Source organism: Saccostrea echinata, unplaced genomic scaffold, assembly GCF_033153115.1.
Source record: "Saccostrea echinata isolate AGI-Se365-2 ecotype Australia unplaced genomic scaffold, CSIRO_AGI_Sech_v1 ptg000001l, whole genome shotgun sequence".
NCBI lineage: Eukaryota > Metazoa > Mollusca > Bivalvia > Ostreida > Ostreidae > Saccostrea > Saccostrea echinata.
The window spans coordinates 46,840,032-46,859,890 of NW_026889750.1; the positions used below are offsets into that span (position 1 = coordinate 46,840,032).

A 19,859-nucleotide genomic window follows, 5' to 3' on the forward strand; every position below is an offset into this window, starting at 1 on the left:
AATTTTCACATTTATCCTAGCAAATATAAATCAGGTAACCTAAATGAATAAAAATCTATGAGATGTACTGCTGGTTTGTTTGTCCTTAATTGGATGAGACCACAAGACTTAAAAAAAGCTTAACAAACCCTGAGTTGAAAAACATTTGAAATTACCGTTTGACATAATTTTATCATGTTCTGAATTGCAATTCAGCCCTGGCAATTCCCGCAAATACTCACAGATGGAAAATATTTCCTATATAAATACACTCTTTTGGTTTTTTCCAGTTAGGGTTTCTTTTTTTGTTTTTGCCACGAATCAGGTAGAGATTTTTGACTACCACGTTTTTGATTGATTCCATCGTGCAATTAATATACAAAGCCATTGCACATTCAGACATTGCATTCTCTCTAATTTTGTGTGACCAAACAAAATTTACTATTTGAAATTCAATATACTAATATCTTTTAAAAGAATCTGACTCTGAGAATAAAATTTTATGAAAGTGGAAACCTTCTTTGGAAATTTGTTTTTCACGAACAGCAAGGATTTTTTTACCATAAGAATTGGACATGAACAATATGTTATGGTTCCAGCCGACAAGGCTTATAAGAATATCGTCTTTGTTTGTAAGGCTCATTATTTTAACTGCATTGTGGAGGAAATCGGTTTCAATTCTACATCTGGAAATCCAATTTATACTCGCAGTTCACTTTCTAAAGATGAAATTCTCTACATATCACATTTCAGTGATTATTACTTTTAACATACCTCACTTATACTAGAATTTTTAAGCTTCATAAAATATCTTTACAAACAGAGTTGTATTGGCAGGTCTAGCAAATGCTCTTCCAAGCACCTGTCTTTATTCCTTCCAAAAATATTTACAGCTGTTAAGGAGAAGATCCAGACGTACTGTGCAACAGCATAGTGGAAGTGGTGTAAATCAAATTTGGAATCTCAAAAACTCCAAAGAACTTTAAGAATGTTTAAAATCATCAAATTTTTCAAAAAGTCAGTAACATCAAAACGTTCGACTTCTCTACATTTTATATAACCATTCCTCACGATAAATTAAAAACTAGGCATTTTGATATCATAGACAACTGCTTCTTCAATAAAAATGGTAGTCGGAAATTTGTGTATCTTGAGATTGGTCATCAACAAAATTACCTTGTCAAAAATCACTCTGATTTTACAAACAAGTACTCTGAAGATATCAAAAGGATGCTAGAGCTCATCATTGACAAAATCTAAGTAGTATTCGGAGACCAATTCTTCCAACAAACTGTTGGAATTTCGATGTGCACTAAATGTGGTGTTCTTTTATTACCCGACCTAGTTTTATATCCATATGAAGCAGACTTTATTCAAAAACGTCTACATGAAAAGAAGAAAATACTTGCTATGGCCTTCAACTGGACATTTCGATATATCAACGACGTGTTATCAATTAACAATAATTACTTCCATTCACTTGTTGTCTCGATATATCCCAGTGAACTTGAAATAAAATATTTAAAAAAACCCACAGAGTCTACCACATCTGTTTCATATTTGGGTGTTTTACATAGACGATAAGGCCAACTAACAACAAAATTGTATGACAAACGAGATGACTTCAGCCTTTCCATCGTCAACTTTCATTATTTATGTAGTAATATTCCACTATCGTCTGCATATGGTGTTTATGTCTCCCAACTTATTCGATACTAAAGAGCATGCTCTGAGTACAATCGATTTGTTAACCGAGGCAGGCTACTGAAAGATAAGTTGATGTCACAGTGATTTCAACAACCTCGTTTAATGTCAGCATTTTGTAAATTCTGTGGTCGTTTTTATGACATGTTCGTGAATATATCCTATCATCAGGTGGTATTTTGGCTGACATACATATCAATTTTTAGGCCTCTGTTTTAATACTGAATTTGAATGTTCCGTCTTCCTAAATAATACATAGGACTCGCGGCGGGTATGAGCGGTCAAAATGGCATTCTTACGCGTCCAAGGCACTTGATCCCACCAGCGGTCTTTGTTTAATGCTCTCTTCACAAATTTTCATTGTTTATAGATTGTTTTGGTCGATCACTGTTCGATCTACTAGGAGACTTTTCAACTAAACTCTGATGTTATCCGCTCAAAACATTGGGACGATGAAATTTTCCTGTTGGATAAGACAAGTAAATATGCACAGTTTGTGGCAAAATAATACCAAAGAATAACTGACTTTATAGGTTTGTTTTGCTGGTTTTTTTTCCCTATTTGAATGGCAATAAAACTTATTCCAACCGGAAATATATTTAAATTTCACAAGAATACTATTTTAATTACTAGGATGTTATATGATGTACAAAAAAATCATTGGTTATACTAAGCAAATCAATTAATTTTTCAGTGGCAACTGCTTCCGTTAGACTTAAGTTCTTTCTAATTTACAGGGCAAAATACAAGTATACTTGTGGAATGTTAGGCATGCCTCGTTTCATTAACCTCTTGTATTGTATCAAGATACATATTGTTTTATAATTTTTGTGTTTTACATATTGTTCTTCATTTCGTTGCCTTGATGTATTTCCATCATGCAGAGACGGAGATAAAGGAAACGAATATGCATATTTGATTAAGGAAACTAAAAACACTGACAATTTTTTATTGACTTTGAGAAAATTTTATTACATAGAGGTGTACATATTGAATTTTTCTAGTTCATTTTCAACATAGGGTACCTCCCATATTTCACTGGGGAAAATATTCAAAGACAATGAAGTATCAGTGAACAGAAATTACTGTTGTTTACTTACAGTGGGAATGTACATGCAAACAATGTTTTCAATTTTAACTTTCTTTTGTCTAATATAATGTTTAGAATTATTTCTTTAGTCTAGTATTCTAAATTGTGTCATTAACTATAGAGTTCCATTTATTCCATTTTACATCAAAGGGCAGATCACTCTAACTGCTTAAAACTACCATGTAATTTGAGTATTTTTACTGAGCAGTGTCAGAGGTTCCTCAATAATTCAATTATCACTAATTCTCTCGACATCCTGATAAATATATTCTCTATTTATGGTTGATATCAAATATTATGCCAGTGTTTTGATACCTGTAACGTTTTCGCCGTAATGAGTTCGTAAGATAGGATAAATATGACTAAATATGGTATGGTTTTAAAAAGCCTGGTTGTGGCTAAGATTTGGTCTCTTCATTTCTGGTAGCGAATATAATTATGAATAACCTGGTAGCGGGTTTTTACAAAAGAAATCAACAAAAACAAATAAAGTTTTCAAAAATTATATTCTGATATTCAAAAATTTATTATAGTTAACAAAATCAACAACAATATATGTTTATATATATATGGTCGCACAACGTCACTTGCTAGATTTACAGGACCCCGAAATTCGGATAAAGTTAAAGTTAATTACCAATACCTAATTTCATAAATGATAAATAAATGATATAAATTTCAATAATATATTAATATTACCTCGACATTCCAAAGATAGTCTGGGAGCGACTAAAAATTGAATAATAAAAAAAAATCCACAAGTCTGGTCTGGACAAAAGTAACTCTAAAAATTTCTACATCCGTTCACTAGAATCCCAAAACTTCAACTGCACTACAAAACTAAACGTTAACGCTAATGTGACGTCGCATAACTAAACGTGACGTTGCACAACCCAAAATCACGACACATTTCAGGTAAAACCTATACATAATTTCCCGCGACCGGAAGTAACGGAAAATGAAAGTACAAATATGTAATGACATATAAATAAGGTAAAACAATGATGTACAACAAATCTAAATGTAGTTTAAACATATAATAATGATGAATGAATCTTCCGATCGGTATAAATTAAGATCACAAATAGATAAACACAGATTTTAATAATATAGTCAAAAAATCGTTACATACCCATAAACAACTTAAAAAAATTATTCAGTGGTTTATTTTATTCTGTATTTTTTTCTTACATCAGATGCAATGTCATGACTCTCGATAAAACATCGTGACTAAAATCTGGGGACTACTGGGGAAACGTTTTGTTTATTAATCAGTTAACTCAACATATTTCTTCAAAAAAATTAAAATCAAGTTTGGATTGAAATATTGAATTTCACCATTGACGGTTTTTCAAGTATCAAAATATTGTAAATTGTCAGTTTCCTTAAAAATTGCAAGGATATTATATCCGAGAAACTCCGTACTGTCTTCTTAGTCTTGCCCCGTGATCTGTTGCACTCCGTGGGATCATGGAACAAGACCACTATTTTTATGATGTTTATCGAAAAGTAGACTTTCAATTAAATTTACGATAATCGCTCTGCCGTTAAAAATAAGTATATTAACAGACATCACTTTCTTGCAAATTGTCAAATTCATTTAAAATTCCCAATATAACTTGGATCCCAAAACCGTGTCCACTTTCATTCTGTCTTTTAGCTGTAATTACTCTGCGACTGAAATTTAAATGTAGTCAATGGACTCTAACTTATACCTTATGTAATGTTAGAATAGTAAGCATTATATTTTGGTGCAGATGGAACATTGACTGGGGGGTAATTTTTCGACGTCGAAAAGTGACACCTTGTTATTATTTGACGTCGAAAAATGAACCATTTGCCTGTAGAAAAAGTGGTATCACCCTTAAAATACTGACTCATATCAGCTTTTAAATTTTGACCACGGATTATTCCCTCTACCTGATCAATATATCGAGCTCAGAGGATGCTTATTCCTCCTAGGCACCTGATCCCACCCTGTAATTTCCCTGTTCAAAGATTTTTACTATTTGTAGGTTTTTTTCTGGTTTGGGGGATTTTTTTGATCGATTGCAGTAGGTGATCTTAACCTATATCTGCTTACCCTACTTGAAGAACCCCCCCCCCCCCCGGCAGAATAATGATTCCATGTAGATTTTATTAGGAATATATTTTTCTTTTTGTTTAAAATAAAATTAAGAAATATAAATCAAGAGGTTCGTGGGCCAAGATGCTTACCTGAAATAAATTGAGGATACATGATCTAGTCTCATTAAATTGTTCTCATTAAATCTTTAGAATAAAATGATCTGTCTTTTAACATAAATTAACAGCGTTCTAACTATGTGAAAATTCTTCCATTTTGATCTGAAAAATTCACATTGTTTAACAATATATTTTATTTTTAATTTAAAGTTGCGTTTGAGTGTGTGTATTTTAGGTCATGATTTTTACAGTGTATACACATGGAAATTTCGGAAATAAACCAAAAGTATCTTACAATTAAAATAAGAAGAATTGTGTGATGTTTTAGATACTTTTGGTACATTTTCATTAAAACCGAATGAACAAGCATTAATTAAGTATCCATTGTACATAGCAAACAAAAGTGGAGTTGAAATGCAAGCAATTTTAACCTAAACTGAAAAAAAAAAATCCCTGGTTCATTATAATGACCAAGGAATTTTCGAAATGATTGAGATGCTGAAAGCTCTGTAACCTCAATTTTTTGTCAGTATTCTGTCTTTGTATAACAGTTGATCGTACTCAGAGCATGCTATACAGCACCGAATAAGTTGGGAGAAAAACACACCACATGCAGGCAAGAGTTGAATATTACTGCATAAACACTTGTAATACAATGATGCACATTGAAATGTTAAAATTTTCCATTTGAATGGAACGCTTTGAGCTAACTTAATAACACGCCTATTTCTTCAGAAAGAAAAAAAGCCGTCTCATGCTTCATTCGAATACCGGTGGAACAGGTATTCCATTAACACAATAGCCAATCAGATCATTATTTAAAACACGTGTTCGACCGACACATGTGTTCTGATAACTTCTAGCCATATAAGCATGATGAATTCATTGTAACATTCGTTGCAATACGTCAGTTTTACAGAATCGGGGAGGCTCTCACTCTCTCCTAAATTCATTAAATCCCCATTTCAGCAAAACTCGTGTTGCTGGTCGCAGAGAGTGAGGTGTCTTAAAACATTGCGACGAATATTATATTCTAAATTCTGAAGAAATGGGCGGGTCATTATGTAACAATAATTGACATTTGATAAGAAAGATTTAAACGTTTCATTCAAACAAAATATTTTACCACTTCAATGCGCATCATCGTAAGCTGGTAATAGAAAAGCCGATTCGGAAGTTATCCTGTTTGTCATATACATATAGTTTAGTTGTTAGGTGGCCATAAACGTCTAAAATCAGGAAAATATCTGAAGAATATAAAACAGGTTATAAAGAAAGCTTAAAATGCCAGTTTTAACCAATAGCCACTGTGAGGTACAATGGAGCGCATTGAAGTGGTAAAGTTTTTCGTTTGAGTGGAAAGTTTGGGTGTTTCTTATGTGAATTGCTACATAATGACACGCCGATTTCTTTAAAAACGAGAAAGAAATAATTTGTCTAATGCTTTAGGACACCCCACACTCTGCGAGTAGCAACATGAGTTAAACTGAAATACAGATTTTATGAAGTTCGGAGTGAGAGTAAGAGACTTTCACTTCTGTAAAACGCGTATTGCAACGAATATGTACATAATTATAAATTTATCGTTTATTGGAGTTACCACAACACATGTATCGATGTAAACACATGTAAACACGTGTTTACTCGGTGCTTATGTAGACTGTCAATTTGATTGGTTATTGTATTTATAGAATGCCTGTTCAACAGGTATTCGAATGAATCATTTGAACGCTGTTTTCCTTTCTAAAGAAATGGGCATGTCATTATATGACAATCAACGTTCTAAAGAAAGCTCAAAACGTTCAATTTTACCACTTCAATGCGCTTCATTGTATCAAAAGTGCTATTTTTATTGTTTTTGGCTGGGGGTCATTTTTCGACGTCGAAAAAATGACCCCCTGTTAGTTTTCTACGTGGGTCATTATTTGTCTTTGCACAAGCAATTTGGAATTTATTTGCAAAAATATCCTTAAAATTAGTAAAGATAGAGTTGTGCTTTCTACACTTTTAATTCTGCAGTATCTGTAAAAATTGAAAATTTGCAATCTATCTGCCTTGCATTTTGCATATTTTAAGCATTCAACATTTTGTGGGATTAGGACTAGATTTATTATAAGTGTTTTTTAAAATAAATATATGAATGGGTGAACAATTCTATACATACATGTAGGAGTGGATCATTTGCTCTATATTAATCTATGTATGAATGCCAGCTTATTTATTTATTTTCAAATGCTAGCGGCACCCATTCCTTCACTCTGAGCTGGTGTGACGCCTTTCTTTCCTTGGGAGATACAGAGTTTAAAAACAGGTATGTTTACTCTCTTTCTTTTGCAGGGTACCACCCATATCTTCGAATATCTCTGATATTGTGTACGAATTTAGCTTTAAATATGTATCGTCTGCATGTTTTAAAATAGGTCAGGTGAGTCTGACTTTTACTCTAATTTTTATTAAAGCCTTGTGTTATTAAAAATTTCAAACTATTTGATTTCAGAAAAGAAACGCTTAATTTAAAGTAAATCAGATTTATTTTTCATTCGCTTCCGTTTTAGCGGAATTTGCCAGGACTGCTTTGTTGACATGTGTAATCGTGAAATATAATTAGGGGACAGATGTTATTGTAGGTACTACAAAAGTACAAAGTATACGACAAAGGCTTGAACTGAAAGTACCATGTAAATGCTGAAAGTTCTCCACTGTCGATGATATTTTGATCTTAAGACAAACTGTGATCCTTTCCTTGGTGATAATACAATGAACAATTCTATGCATGGTCATACAGGGTATTATAATCCTCTGGACTAGAAATACCACAGACGTTCTGAAACTCGGCAAAGATGTACTACGTAGTTTTGTTTCTATTATTTCCAGTCTTGTGGATAAATAGTACTACAGGTACTGCAGGTAAGGTGGGTTATTTTTAGTATTTAGTTCTTAAACTTCTCCTATGAAAAAAAAGCAGTGACTTCAAACTGATGAAATAAATATGATACTGTAGTTGTTTTTAATCAACTGGAAGTCAAGGTAGCTTTTTGGGAGAGAAGGTGTGTGTGTGTGTGTGTGTTTGTTTTTAATGAGTTATATAATCTGTTCCAGTTTACCTGTTCGGTGTGTTTGCTCAAAATGATTACAGTCCCTTAAATGTTCTACTTTCTCATTTTCCGTTTGCTTGTCGTTCGTTTATTGTTCGCAGTTTTGCGTTCATCAACTGCTCGCGTTCACCGTTCACATAGCGTTAGCTCACCATAAACTTGCGTTTACCTTACGCTCATCTTTCATTCAGCGTTCAATTATCGTTCAGACTTCGATCTCCAAAACTCCAAGGTAAAACGATAGATTGGAGGTCCCTATGATAACAGGTTAAATGCATTGTCATAGTTATTTTATTTATGAACACTGCAATGAGAGGATCGTACATGTATGTACAAGTACATGTGGATTGCTATGGAAATGAAAGCAAGCAAAAATAATTACAAAGAAAGGTAATACTTTAAAGATTAATTGATATACTTCAATAATAATTTTAACAGAAAAATGGTATGCAAAAGACTTTATACCAAAAGAGAGTTATTACTTTAACGAGGGCGATTGTCACACAGATCGGGTAAGTTACAAATGAAACGTATGAAAATGTTCCGAAATACAAAAGCATGTAAACAAAAAGTTAATATGTTTTCAAAGCAATTTTTATTTTAATCTGTTTGCTTGTAAATTGCAGAATTATCAAAATACACAAAATGTGAAAGAAACATTTTTAAAATCTAATGTGCTCAAATACTCTGGACATGTGATCTTATTACAAATTTCTCTTTACAGGCGAAAGTTAAACGTCTAAATGATGTTAGGAATCTCATGCGAGAAAATCATATTGACGCCTACATAATATGTAATGTGAATGAGAACCATGTGAGTAAATATTTCGCATTATTGAAGAATGTTTTCTCAAATTATTTCATCCCTGAACAACAGAAATAACGAAAAAACAAATGTTATCTTTATTTAAAATTGTTATCTGAATCAAAACAAAATATTTGCATCTTAATCCATTGATTTTGAAGTTATTAGGTAGATAAAAGCAAGAGCTGTAACGAAAAGAGAATTTTGTTTTAACATTAACTTTTTCTTTATGCTCCTTGATATGAATTATGTAGATATATCTTGAAGGGTACCCTAACACCATATGACAGAAGGATAGAAGCTATATCAGGGTTCACTGGAGGAATAGGTAAAATTTTCTCTTGGTACGATGAAGTGACTTAGATAAGTCAAAAGATTTATTTTGTAATACTTTACTTCAATATTCCTTGATTTTTTTCCCTTTTCTTTCAGGAACTGCGGTGGTGACGCTTGACAAGGCGGTGTTATGGACAGATGGTAGAACGTTCCAGACGGCCATTGATGACGTAGACTGTGGTTGGGCAGTGTACAGAAAAGGTATAAAGATACAAATCTTCGCAAACTGTATCTTTGGTGAATGAATGAATAAATTTATACCTTTTGAAGGTGGAGATGATACAACCTCTCTGGTGGACTGGATTTTTACTAACATACAGGCAACTACAGGTTCTGTTTCTGTTGGAGCAAGCCCGTATCTTGTAAGCGCCGGTAAGTTTGGATTTCTTCCTTCTTAAGTCATGGCAAGCTTATTTTTTCAACGGATAGGTGAAGTAGCGCTATAGCCATTATAAAACACAGAAGTAGATTTCTGATCCTTTGGTTCATTTTGCTGAATCGATTAATTATAAATAGGAAGGTAGTTTTGCACTGGGGATTTGGGTTTTCAATACTCGAGTGGCCTTCACGTTGGCAATGGCATCTTTGTGCTTCAAGGAATCTGTCTTTAAATGTAATATCTATATTGAGGTGGAAAATATAATTTATATTTAAGAGATCGATAGAACCAATGGGCATCTGGTTTAAAATACTCCAGTGTGATATTGTCTTTTAGAAATCCCATCCACTTTGCACTTTTCTCCTAGCTCGGAAAGACTTTATATCACCGGAAATTAATTTTGTACAAAATGGAGTTGCTTCCCATCAATTAATGTAGATTGTCTCATCTGTAGTAAATTTCAGGCTATATCGTACTTTCCATTCAATGATTGATTTATTAATTGTGTTTTTACGTCCCATTCGAGAATTTTCCACTCATATAGAGACGTCACCATATACTGGCGAAGGGTTCAAAAGACAAGATAGGCTAAGACCCTTTCTTGGCCCCTGGTTTGGGGTGTCATTTAGAAAGATGCAACAGTTTGTCAATAGAAACCTGGTGTCACCCCTGCCACAAAATGAGTATTGGTTCTAAGTTATGGGATACAGAGTTCACAGGAAGGTCAGAAAACATGTCATTTTTCGATTTTTCTCATTTTTATACAAATTTTCATCGATTTTAGAGCACTGTTTGTTTCAGAAAACACAGAGCACAAGCTTGCCTATCTACCAAACTTATATATTTCATACACTAGTATCAGATGCATTTTGTATGACAAAATCTCAGATAGGCAAGCTTGTGCTTTACAGTATGTTTCCCGAAGTAAAAAGTATCTCAAATTGTTCGAAATTCCACCAGAATTGAGGAAATTCGGGAAAATAATCTACTTCTGCACCCTCTTGTGACCTCCGTGTAAGCGTTGAATCAAAATAAGTGTTGGTTATAAAACAAGCATCATATTTAGTTCTTCACAATAAACTATAACAGTTTTAACTGTGTTCTGACTTTTACATCACATAAGGGGTAAGATTGGTCGTTACATACCTTGTCCTTTAGACGATTACTCGGTACTCAGGGACATTGAGCTGTGGGGGATCTTTTTCGTGCCAGTGCCTACCGCGACACGGGGTCTCTAGATCTGTTTTTAAGGTCACATCCGCAGAAAACACCCACATCTTTTACTTCAGAGTGCCGAGCGCTTGGCGAAGGAACAGTTGCTACCTATTTTTTATCGACTTGTGTCAGTCGCGGCCGGGGTATGAACCCACGACCTTCCGATCATGGAGCGATCGCACTTCCAACTGACATTTTTTGAATCCAATGAAGTTTAGCTCCAGACTCTATACGAAAGAGGTCTCTCAACATTTATTTCAAATCTTGTGAAAAGGGATTTGTCATGGACGATTGCGTAATATTTCCAAGCCTTCGAAAGGCCCTAGAAGGTAACTAAGAAAAGCTACTTTTACTATGGATTTTAGAAATAACTGAACTCTGCAGTCTTGGTATAATGGAGCCCAAGTTTCTGGTACTTTTGTACATGATAAACGACAAAAAAAAAATCGAACCTTCAGTTTATAATTATACGAAACTGACATGGTATTTATTTTCTGAGAATGCAATGAATGCCCTTACGGATGCACAACTCCCCGTTCAAAGAGGAAATTTGAAAGTTAACCATTTTATACCTTTGTTGGACCCAATGAAGATTTTTATCCAAGATTTATTTGTTAGTTTACTTAAGCAGCGTGATTAAGTTCAGTAAATCTGGTCCATTTTTCATTTTAGTTTGGTGGAAAAATTTTGAAAAAGTATTTGCAGAGAAAAAGATCGATTTTGTTCCAGTGTATCCAGATTTTATTGATTTAGTATGGACGGACGACAGACCTCCGTTACCATCTTCACCTATTCACATACTTCCACTGAAATTTACAGGTAAATTCAAACGAATATGAGCATGTACATGTTATTATGATATTATACTATGATGTTCATAGAAATTAAATTAAAAGAAATAAAATTTAGGAAAAGTAGGTATAACTTCTCAAAAACTAACCTTATTCTGAAAACTAGACTTATATAGAAAGTCTGCAAGATTATTTACGATTGTACTATTATTAACAGAATTTTGAAAATGTTGACATCTCTTTTGCATCGTAATACTATGCCAGAACTATTAAAACATCGGTATTCGATTGCTTAATAAATATGTTTGATTAATGCATTAAATTAAAACATTTGACATTTTTTCTCCCCTTGCAGGCGAAACTTGGCAAAGCAAAATTAAACGGACGATGCACATGATGGGAGAAAAGAATGCTGATGTTTTAGTACTGACTAATTTGGATGAAATAGCTTGTAAGTAGCAAACCTTTACAGTATGTGCTCAAAAAGTGACAAAACTTTACAATTTAATAATGAGGCAAGAATTTGAGTCATATTCAAGAGGCTCATTGAGGTATAACCCTTGACATGTCTTTGAACTTCTTTTGACATTCGTGAGTATTCATATAATTTAAATTATTTCTTTCTTTCTTTCATTTATTTTAAACCAATACTTACTGAAAACATTTCTATAAAGATGCTTCCTTATGTAAATAAAGAAAATTTTTTTTAAATTTGTAATTATCATGAAAAGCCCCTAAAATAGGAGAAGCACTGGTATTCAGTTATAAAGAATATTGACTTTGACTATCTTTAACAACAGAGAAGTTGAAAGGCATGTATTTGATTCAATCATGCTTTTGACAAAAAATTATAATACATAGAAAAAATTTCTGTTATTCATCCTGATATTCTCGTTAAGGCCCTTTGATTTATTCGTATTTTATTCATCTAATGTATTTATCACTATTTTACAGGGTTATTTAATATCAGAGCAAGAGACTTCACTTTTGACCCGTATTTTATCTCTTTTTGCCTTATAAATGCCAGAACGAGTGATGTAAGGTAAATTTTTTATCCAAGTATGTTTATTGAGTACTTGATATGGCATGATCTACTAAAAGCTTAACTAAAATGCATTTGGAAATATTTCACAGATTTTAAGACTGATTCATTAGTCATTGATATTCTTTGTTTCATTCATTTCAGTTTTTCTAAACTTTAGAGTCCTGTATAGTCAGTGATTTTACTTAAAATACTAAAAAATAGGGTGGGGTCATACATTTATATAATGATATTGTGGTTGTTGGTGTCTTTGTGTTATCTATGATATACCCCATTTCATTAATATGTGAGTCTAATGCTAATAAAGATGATACGTAAGAGATATTGGCTGGAATTCGATTTTCTAAGATGTCAAAATAAATGATAATTTATGAATTCCTAATCTTTGCTTGGGGTGGGGGGGGGGGGGGGGGGGTATGCATGTACAAATAGTTTTTTCATGAGTTTTTTAACAAGCAATAAGTTAACTATTTTATTCTTACATATGAGTAGCCTTTACATTGTTAACCATGAAAAGAAGCTTACACAAAACTGTGAATTGGAGGATCTAAAAATCCACGAGTTCCTCAATACGTCTCAAAATGGCAGTTGTGCTCACTGGAAATGCCTTTCGAATACAAACAAGTATGGAGACGATAGTGTAGAAAGATGTGAGAGAATAAGTGAAGTCATGAGTGACAGAGGTAATTGTGTGGAGGTAAAAGAATATAGTCCTAGTGTGTTAAAAGATGACATCCGTAAATTATCCCATGATGAACGTATTCGAAAAGTTTGGGTTTCATGGGAGAGCAGCCAGTCATTTGTTATGGAAATTCCAAAGGTAAGATTAAATTACCTGTAAAAAGTAGTTCAGTTTTAAAAAATCATTTATTTAATATATTAATGTATCTGTAAAAATTTCTTTTCATTTAAACGGATTTGAATTTTGTTACAGGAAAAACTTGTAATGGAACATTCACCTCCTTTAATCTTTAAAGCAGCGAAAAACGATGGTGAGATACAAGGGAAAAAGAACTCCACGGTACATTATTTGCTTTTTAAACGTGTTTCCTAGAAGTCTAACAATATAAAATGTGAAGATAACGAATAGTTCTCATGTTCAGAAGTCTTATTTAACATTAGAAAATGAGAGCAAAGCAAACATAGACCAATGGAAATATCAGAGTTGGGATAAGAATGTATGGAATATATCTGAATAAATTTTCTAACCCAAGACTTTATGATGAAAACAATATCAAAGTTAAATTCACTCAGGCACACACACAAAAAAACTCCCCAAACTGAATGAATTATTTTACAGCTACGAGAATCTGTGTTCTTATCTTCCTATTTTGCTGGACTAGAGGAAAGGGTAAGTAGAGAAATGTACTCACATTGTTAGAAGAGATTTACTTAAAATAGCATTGAGATAAAGATCACTATTTTCACATGAATCCAAAAAGATGAAAAATGGAGAAGTTCTGAGCGTGCAAGAAATTGAAGCTGAAACAAAGGAGTTAAGAAAGTGAGTATCTAAAATTAATCATTATCCTCTATATATTGAGTGCCCTCTGCATATTGTAACCCCAAAAAGAGACTCGCAGTAATATTTCACCAATCAAAAAGTACATTTTCTTACGGTAATTTTCAGAGATTCCAAACATTTAATTTACCGAATATCATTGTCTCACATAAAAAGTGAATGGTCATTTTTTAAAATACAATTCTCTGGGTTAAAGAAAAAGAAATTTTGGAAATTCTATCAATATTTTGCATCTAAATATATTTGTAGGAACGTCCTTTTCAATAGAGGTCCCAGTGGCACTTCTCTGATTGGTTTTGGTTCCACTGCTCTTCCGATGGTTCCAAAAATTACTGACGATGTTATCACAGAAAAAGATGTCTTACTTTTTGACATGGGCGCACAATATTTGTAAGTATACACTGAATAAAGTAAACCATGAATGCAGAAATGTAAAACTTAGTCACAGTAAAGCATTTCTTTCATAGGGATGGCACCACGGATATCGCTCGTTCATTTGTGTATGGAACTCCTTCAGAGAGGCAAAAAGTAACTTTCTAATGTTGATTAGTAAGATCTTTTTAAAAAGTTAATTTTAGACATAACAGTTTTTTAAAAACTTTAAACAAGAAAAAACAAAACTAGCAATGAAAATCACTGAATGTATTTTTGATGTTTTGTTTTTTTTTCTTTTTTAATTGATATTTTGTTTTATTTGTCTGAATAATTTTATAGTGGATAGAGAAGGAATCATATTTTTTTTATTTCTAATTAATAACATAAAATTCTCTGTAGGATATATACACACGTTTGTTGATGACACACATTAATCTAGCAAAGAAGACATTTCCAGTAGGAAGCACAGGTGATCTGAGTTTAGAATTCAAAACAAATGAGTAAGTTTTTAGGTAAAGATTGTTTTTGAAAATAACCATTTTTACCTTTGTAATATACAGGTCGTGATTTAGATACGAGAGAAATGAGAGAACCCCTTCAAGAAATAGGTGTCGATTTTCCACATGAAATAGGACATATGGTAGCTGCTTATGGTGCCATTGTAGAAGGTAGAGTCTGCACTGCCACTCTTGCAATTCTTCTGAATTCTCCATTTCATGAAAATTACTTAATAATTATTACAATAATGTCAATACTTTAAAAGTTACCCAATACCTTGGCAGATTTAAATATCAGTTTCAAGGGCTTTTTAATACGTCATGTTCTCTCACATGGATAATAAACTAAACATTTGTCCTAAAATGAAATAAATGTTTTCTATTTAGATTTAAGAATATGAAAATTGGGAAAAGGAAATTTGGAAATAAGGCCTTGAGATCGATAACATCGTGTTGTTGAATGTTGTTCCATTTTGCCAAAAAAAGGAAAAGGAAACTTCTCCAAAATATGCTTCAAACTTTGTTTAAATTCTAGGTCCAGCATCCATTTCTAACACCTCTGCAGACTGGAAAAGCGATGTTCCTTTGGACAGACATATATTTGATTGCAGTAAGTTATTAACTATAGATATTTATACAAACTATAGTTTCACAAATTTGAACTTAAAATGAATGCTAAGATCATACGCTCTACGACAAATACAAATTTACTATATATTAATTTAAATTTCATTTGATGAAGCGTAGCTACACTTCTTTCTTTAAAAATAGTCAGACTAAAACGAAAAGCTTTAATTAATATTACGTATATAAAAAATATGAATAGTGATTAATAAATGTATTGAAGTTATGAACGGTTTGGGCAGAAATTTAAGAAAATTTGAAATAAATCCTATATTTAAAATTAAAAAAAATTATTTGTGAAGTTTTTTTTAATGGTAAAGGTTGATTCCGATGTGATTAATGAATGACTGAAACCGGACACTAGTTTTTCTCGAATTCAGTCTTTCATCTAAGTTGTTTTAGTGCATATGTCCTTTGCAGAATGCACTTAGTCTGAAAAAAGGTTAAAAAACGAAGATTATTTTCGTAAAGTTTGGATCTGAGCAACTTTGTTGTGATAAAGATGACAGAAATAAAATGAATTATTTCTTAGTTTGCTTTCAGTATAGTGTCATCAATTAAGCAACTAGCTAAGTCTGTGAAAGCACACATGGACTGTGATAATTTTTTTACCTTCCCAAAATATTTGGATCACTTCTCACAGTATCTTTGCAAATAAATGTTTTGTCCCCCTCTATTTCCATTTTTTAAAATATACTAGGTTAAAGAAGGGGCAATTTCTTTATTACATGATAATGCGTGAAATAAATAAAATCCCGATGCATTTCTAAGCATAAGCGCTTGGAGAGAGTTAATCGATCTATGCTAGTTATGCTGAACGGTCGGAGAACTCAACTTACAAAGAAGATGAGGTGTAAATTATTTTATGTAACCAATAATACTTTAATCTTTCGAGTCTTTCTGCTAATGATTACAATAATCCCTTTTCAATGAAGACTGTGATAACTGTAAGACTAATGCCTATCTGCTAATTCTTATCTTCTGAAATGAAAATCCATCATCTACTTTCCAATATTTTACATACCGATTAAAATCATGGTATTAGCGTTTTCGTCGGAAAAATTTCTTAGTCTTTATTTCTGGTCTTGCCACAATATGCCAGAAATATTTAAAAAATATTATCCCCGGCGTTAAGTATATGCAGGGTAACAATATTTGCCTTGCTGGAATTGTTGGTTAAATAAATGAATGAAATGAGAGTAAGTTGTCTTACTTCTATATGTTTTTAATCCATGGAAATGTTGTTATACACAGAAAAGGAAATAACAATACTTGTTTCATTTGAATTTCAGACACTTGTAAACAGCCACAAGATTTAATTACGACTCCTGATTGGCGTGATTATACACTGAAAGAGGGCATGGTTTTCTCAAATGGTAAATCTCGCTCTAAATGCTAACAGTAGCTTTGGATATTTACATGTCATTTGACGACGTTTCAGCATTCATCATTCAGTTTCATACCTACTTTGATTTGATATATATCTTTGAACTAGAAATGAAAGATACCACAGAGTCTGACACATCTGTTTCATATTTGGATGTTGTACTTGAGAAAGTATGAATGTTAAAATGATAAACAAACTTTATCTTAAACTAGATGACTTCATTTCTTCTATCGTCAACTTCCCTTATCTATGTAGCAATATATCATAATCAATTTACGTCTCCCAGTTGATTCAATACGCAAGAGCATGTTCTACGTACGAACTATCTCTAAAACGAGGTAGGCTATTGACAAATTAGTGTGACCGGTCCACAGGGGATACTTATTCCTCCAAGGCACCTGATCCAACCACTGGAATTTCCGGGATCCTTGTTTTATGCCCCGTTCACAGATATGTATTCTTTGTAGATTTTTTTTGATCGTATAAAGCATTTCGTAAATTCTCTGATCGATACTAGGGCCTTGTTTGCAAATACAATCTGTCTTAAATTGAATATTTTACTGACGTTTTTCGTGCATATTGTCCATTATTTTCACACTGAAGGATTTTCTTTCGGTTACTCGATCATGAAAAGGAGCACATAGCGGGTGTGACCAGTGGTCAGGGGATGCTTGCTACTCCATGGCACCTGATCCCACCTCTGCCGATATATAGATTACTATAGAAAACATAGATACTATATGCCTATGTCCCCTCAATAAAAACGTCTGATGACCTTTTTTTTTTTTTTAAATGCTCCTCAACTGAAAATGTATGGCAGGATTGGCTGTGCCCCCCCCCCCTCCAACTGAAATTGCTTCCTACGGGCCTGTGCTACATGTAATAACCTGTGCTGTTTTCTTTTAATAATGATCACTCTTTTTTTTCTTTTTTTTTTGTTATCTTTTCATTTCAATTTTACATTTATCCTTATCATATCCATATACTTTACTTGAATTTATTTTATTCGTCACACTTTTTAACCAACTTAATGTGAGTGTCTTTTTTCATAATCCAGAACCGAGCTTTTATGGGAAAGGAGAATTTGGCATGCGAATAGAAAACACAATGCTTATCATTAAGGTAAGTGGTCCTAAATGCTAGAATCGATTTAGTAACACACATTCGTAGAAGAAATACATTATTTTGTGAAAACTTAACACAATTTCGAATAATAGTAGATATATTTGCAAATATTCTTCAGGGAAATTGTTCTGAGCCCTGCTATGCTTTTGAACAACTGGTGTTTTTGCCATATGAATCCAAACTTATAAAACCAGAGTTGTTAACAGATGATCAGGTATACATTACAAATTATTTACATTTTTTTAAAAAATAAAAGGTCATATTTCGGGGGACCTGCTAAATGAGAAATCAAAGCTGAAAAAATATTGCGTTTCTGAATAGTCGAATAGATGATGAAAATTTGAACACATTATGTATCTAGGTCAGGCTAGCACTCAATGGAAACCTTTAATACAAAGTTTATAATTTTATAATAGTTTTATAATTATCATGTTTCTAAACATCTGAAAAGAGTGGAAATATATGTTTTATAATGTCTTTACAGATTTCTTGGTTAAAAGACTACTATACAATGGTGGATAAATTAGTAACTCCTCAACTGGGAGCAAATAACGACACAAATGCGTTGAAATGGCTGAAAGAGAGAACAAATTTAGAATTTCTATTTCAATAATTCATGGACACATGGAAGTACTGCTTTAAAACATATATCCAATATTATACAAACACTGATTAAATTACAATGTCAATGAGCTACCAGAAAAGGACAATTTTTATCGAAGCCAGATGTAATGAAGTCAATATTGAAGGCTATTTAATTGACCTCAGGGATAATGTTACAGAAAAATTAAAAAAGAATATATGCTGTCTATTTTTCAAAATTGTTCGAATGGATTTCTTTTTTTTTGTCTATCATGTAGAATATTTGTATTTATACCATGTTATTGTACATGTAGTTTTTGTAATGTTTGTTTAAAAAATACATGTTACGACAGAAATAAAATATGAATGACAAAAAAAAAATAATAATAGACCTCAATAATTTTTTTTTTAAATTAAAAATCCACCTAGGTCTTCTTGTTCTTCCTTTTATTTAAACTGTGTGCTTCTGCTGGACACAGCATACAGGAGGTGGAAACGTAGTTGAAAAAATGATCTGGAAGCAATCATTTAAACAGGTCCGAAATTCAGGAAGCCCCGATATCTCATAAGGCGAAAGAGTTTCACTTATATGAATTCTTTCGAAGAGTATGCCAGACGATAAGCAAAATATGAAGGGGAAGAACTGACTTCGACACTTCGTGAAAATGAATAAAGAGAAGTTTTCATACATAATATCTTATGATGGATCATCTACAAAATAACTTTGTAAAATATTATTCTGATTCTACGAATAAGTACTCGAAGTTGATATTAAGAGAATGCTGGAGTTTCTCATTCACAACATCTATGTAATCTTGAGACCAGGTCTTCTAACAATCTGTTTGAATACTGATGGGCACTACTAGTGTCCTTTTATTAGCCGCCCTGTTTCTATAATCTTATAAAACAACATTTAATTTTCAAAAACGAATTCATCAGAAGATAAAAAAAAACCCAATTAATGTGGACTTCAACTCGTCATTCAGATATATCGACGACGTTTTATCAATAAACAATAGCTATTTCTATTCATATGCCAACTCGATATATCCCAGTGAACTCGAAAAAAGACGCCCCAGAGTCTGCTACATCTGATTCATATTTGGTTGTTTTACTGACTATAGACG

At 32.6% G+C, this 19,859-nt stretch overlaps 1 protein-coding gene across 1 annotated transcript; it reads left to right on the forward strand.

The window, feature by feature from the left end:
- Nucleotides 1-7,319: 7,319 nt before the first annotated feature.
- Nucleotides 7,320-19,127, forward strand: LOC133193029 (xaa-Pro aminopeptidase ApepP-like). The gene is made up of 23 exons (XM_061329033.1): nucleotides 7,320-7,382; nucleotides 7,585-7,864; nucleotides 8,491-8,564; nucleotides 8,777-8,866; nucleotides 9,125-9,185; nucleotides 9,290-9,394; nucleotides 9,464-9,565; nucleotides 11,460-11,606; nucleotides 11,934-12,029; nucleotides 12,533-12,620; nucleotides 13,113-13,440; nucleotides 13,555-13,641; nucleotides 13,921-13,971; nucleotides 14,063-14,124; nucleotides 14,392-14,532; nucleotides 14,610-14,670; nucleotides 14,917-14,986; nucleotides 15,078-15,185; nucleotides 15,550-15,624; nucleotides 16,931-17,014; nucleotides 18,083-18,147; nucleotides 18,269-18,364; nucleotides 18,635-19,127. Exons 2-23 carry the CDS (start codon nucleotides 7,798-7,800, stop codon nucleotides 18,761-18,763), a joined length of 2,187 nt encoding a protein of 728 aa, XP_061185017.1. The 5' UTR covers nucleotides 7,320-7,382; nucleotides 7,585-7,797; the 3' UTR covers nucleotides 18,764-19,127.
- The last annotated feature ends 732 nt before the right edge of the window (nucleotides 19,128-19,859 follow it).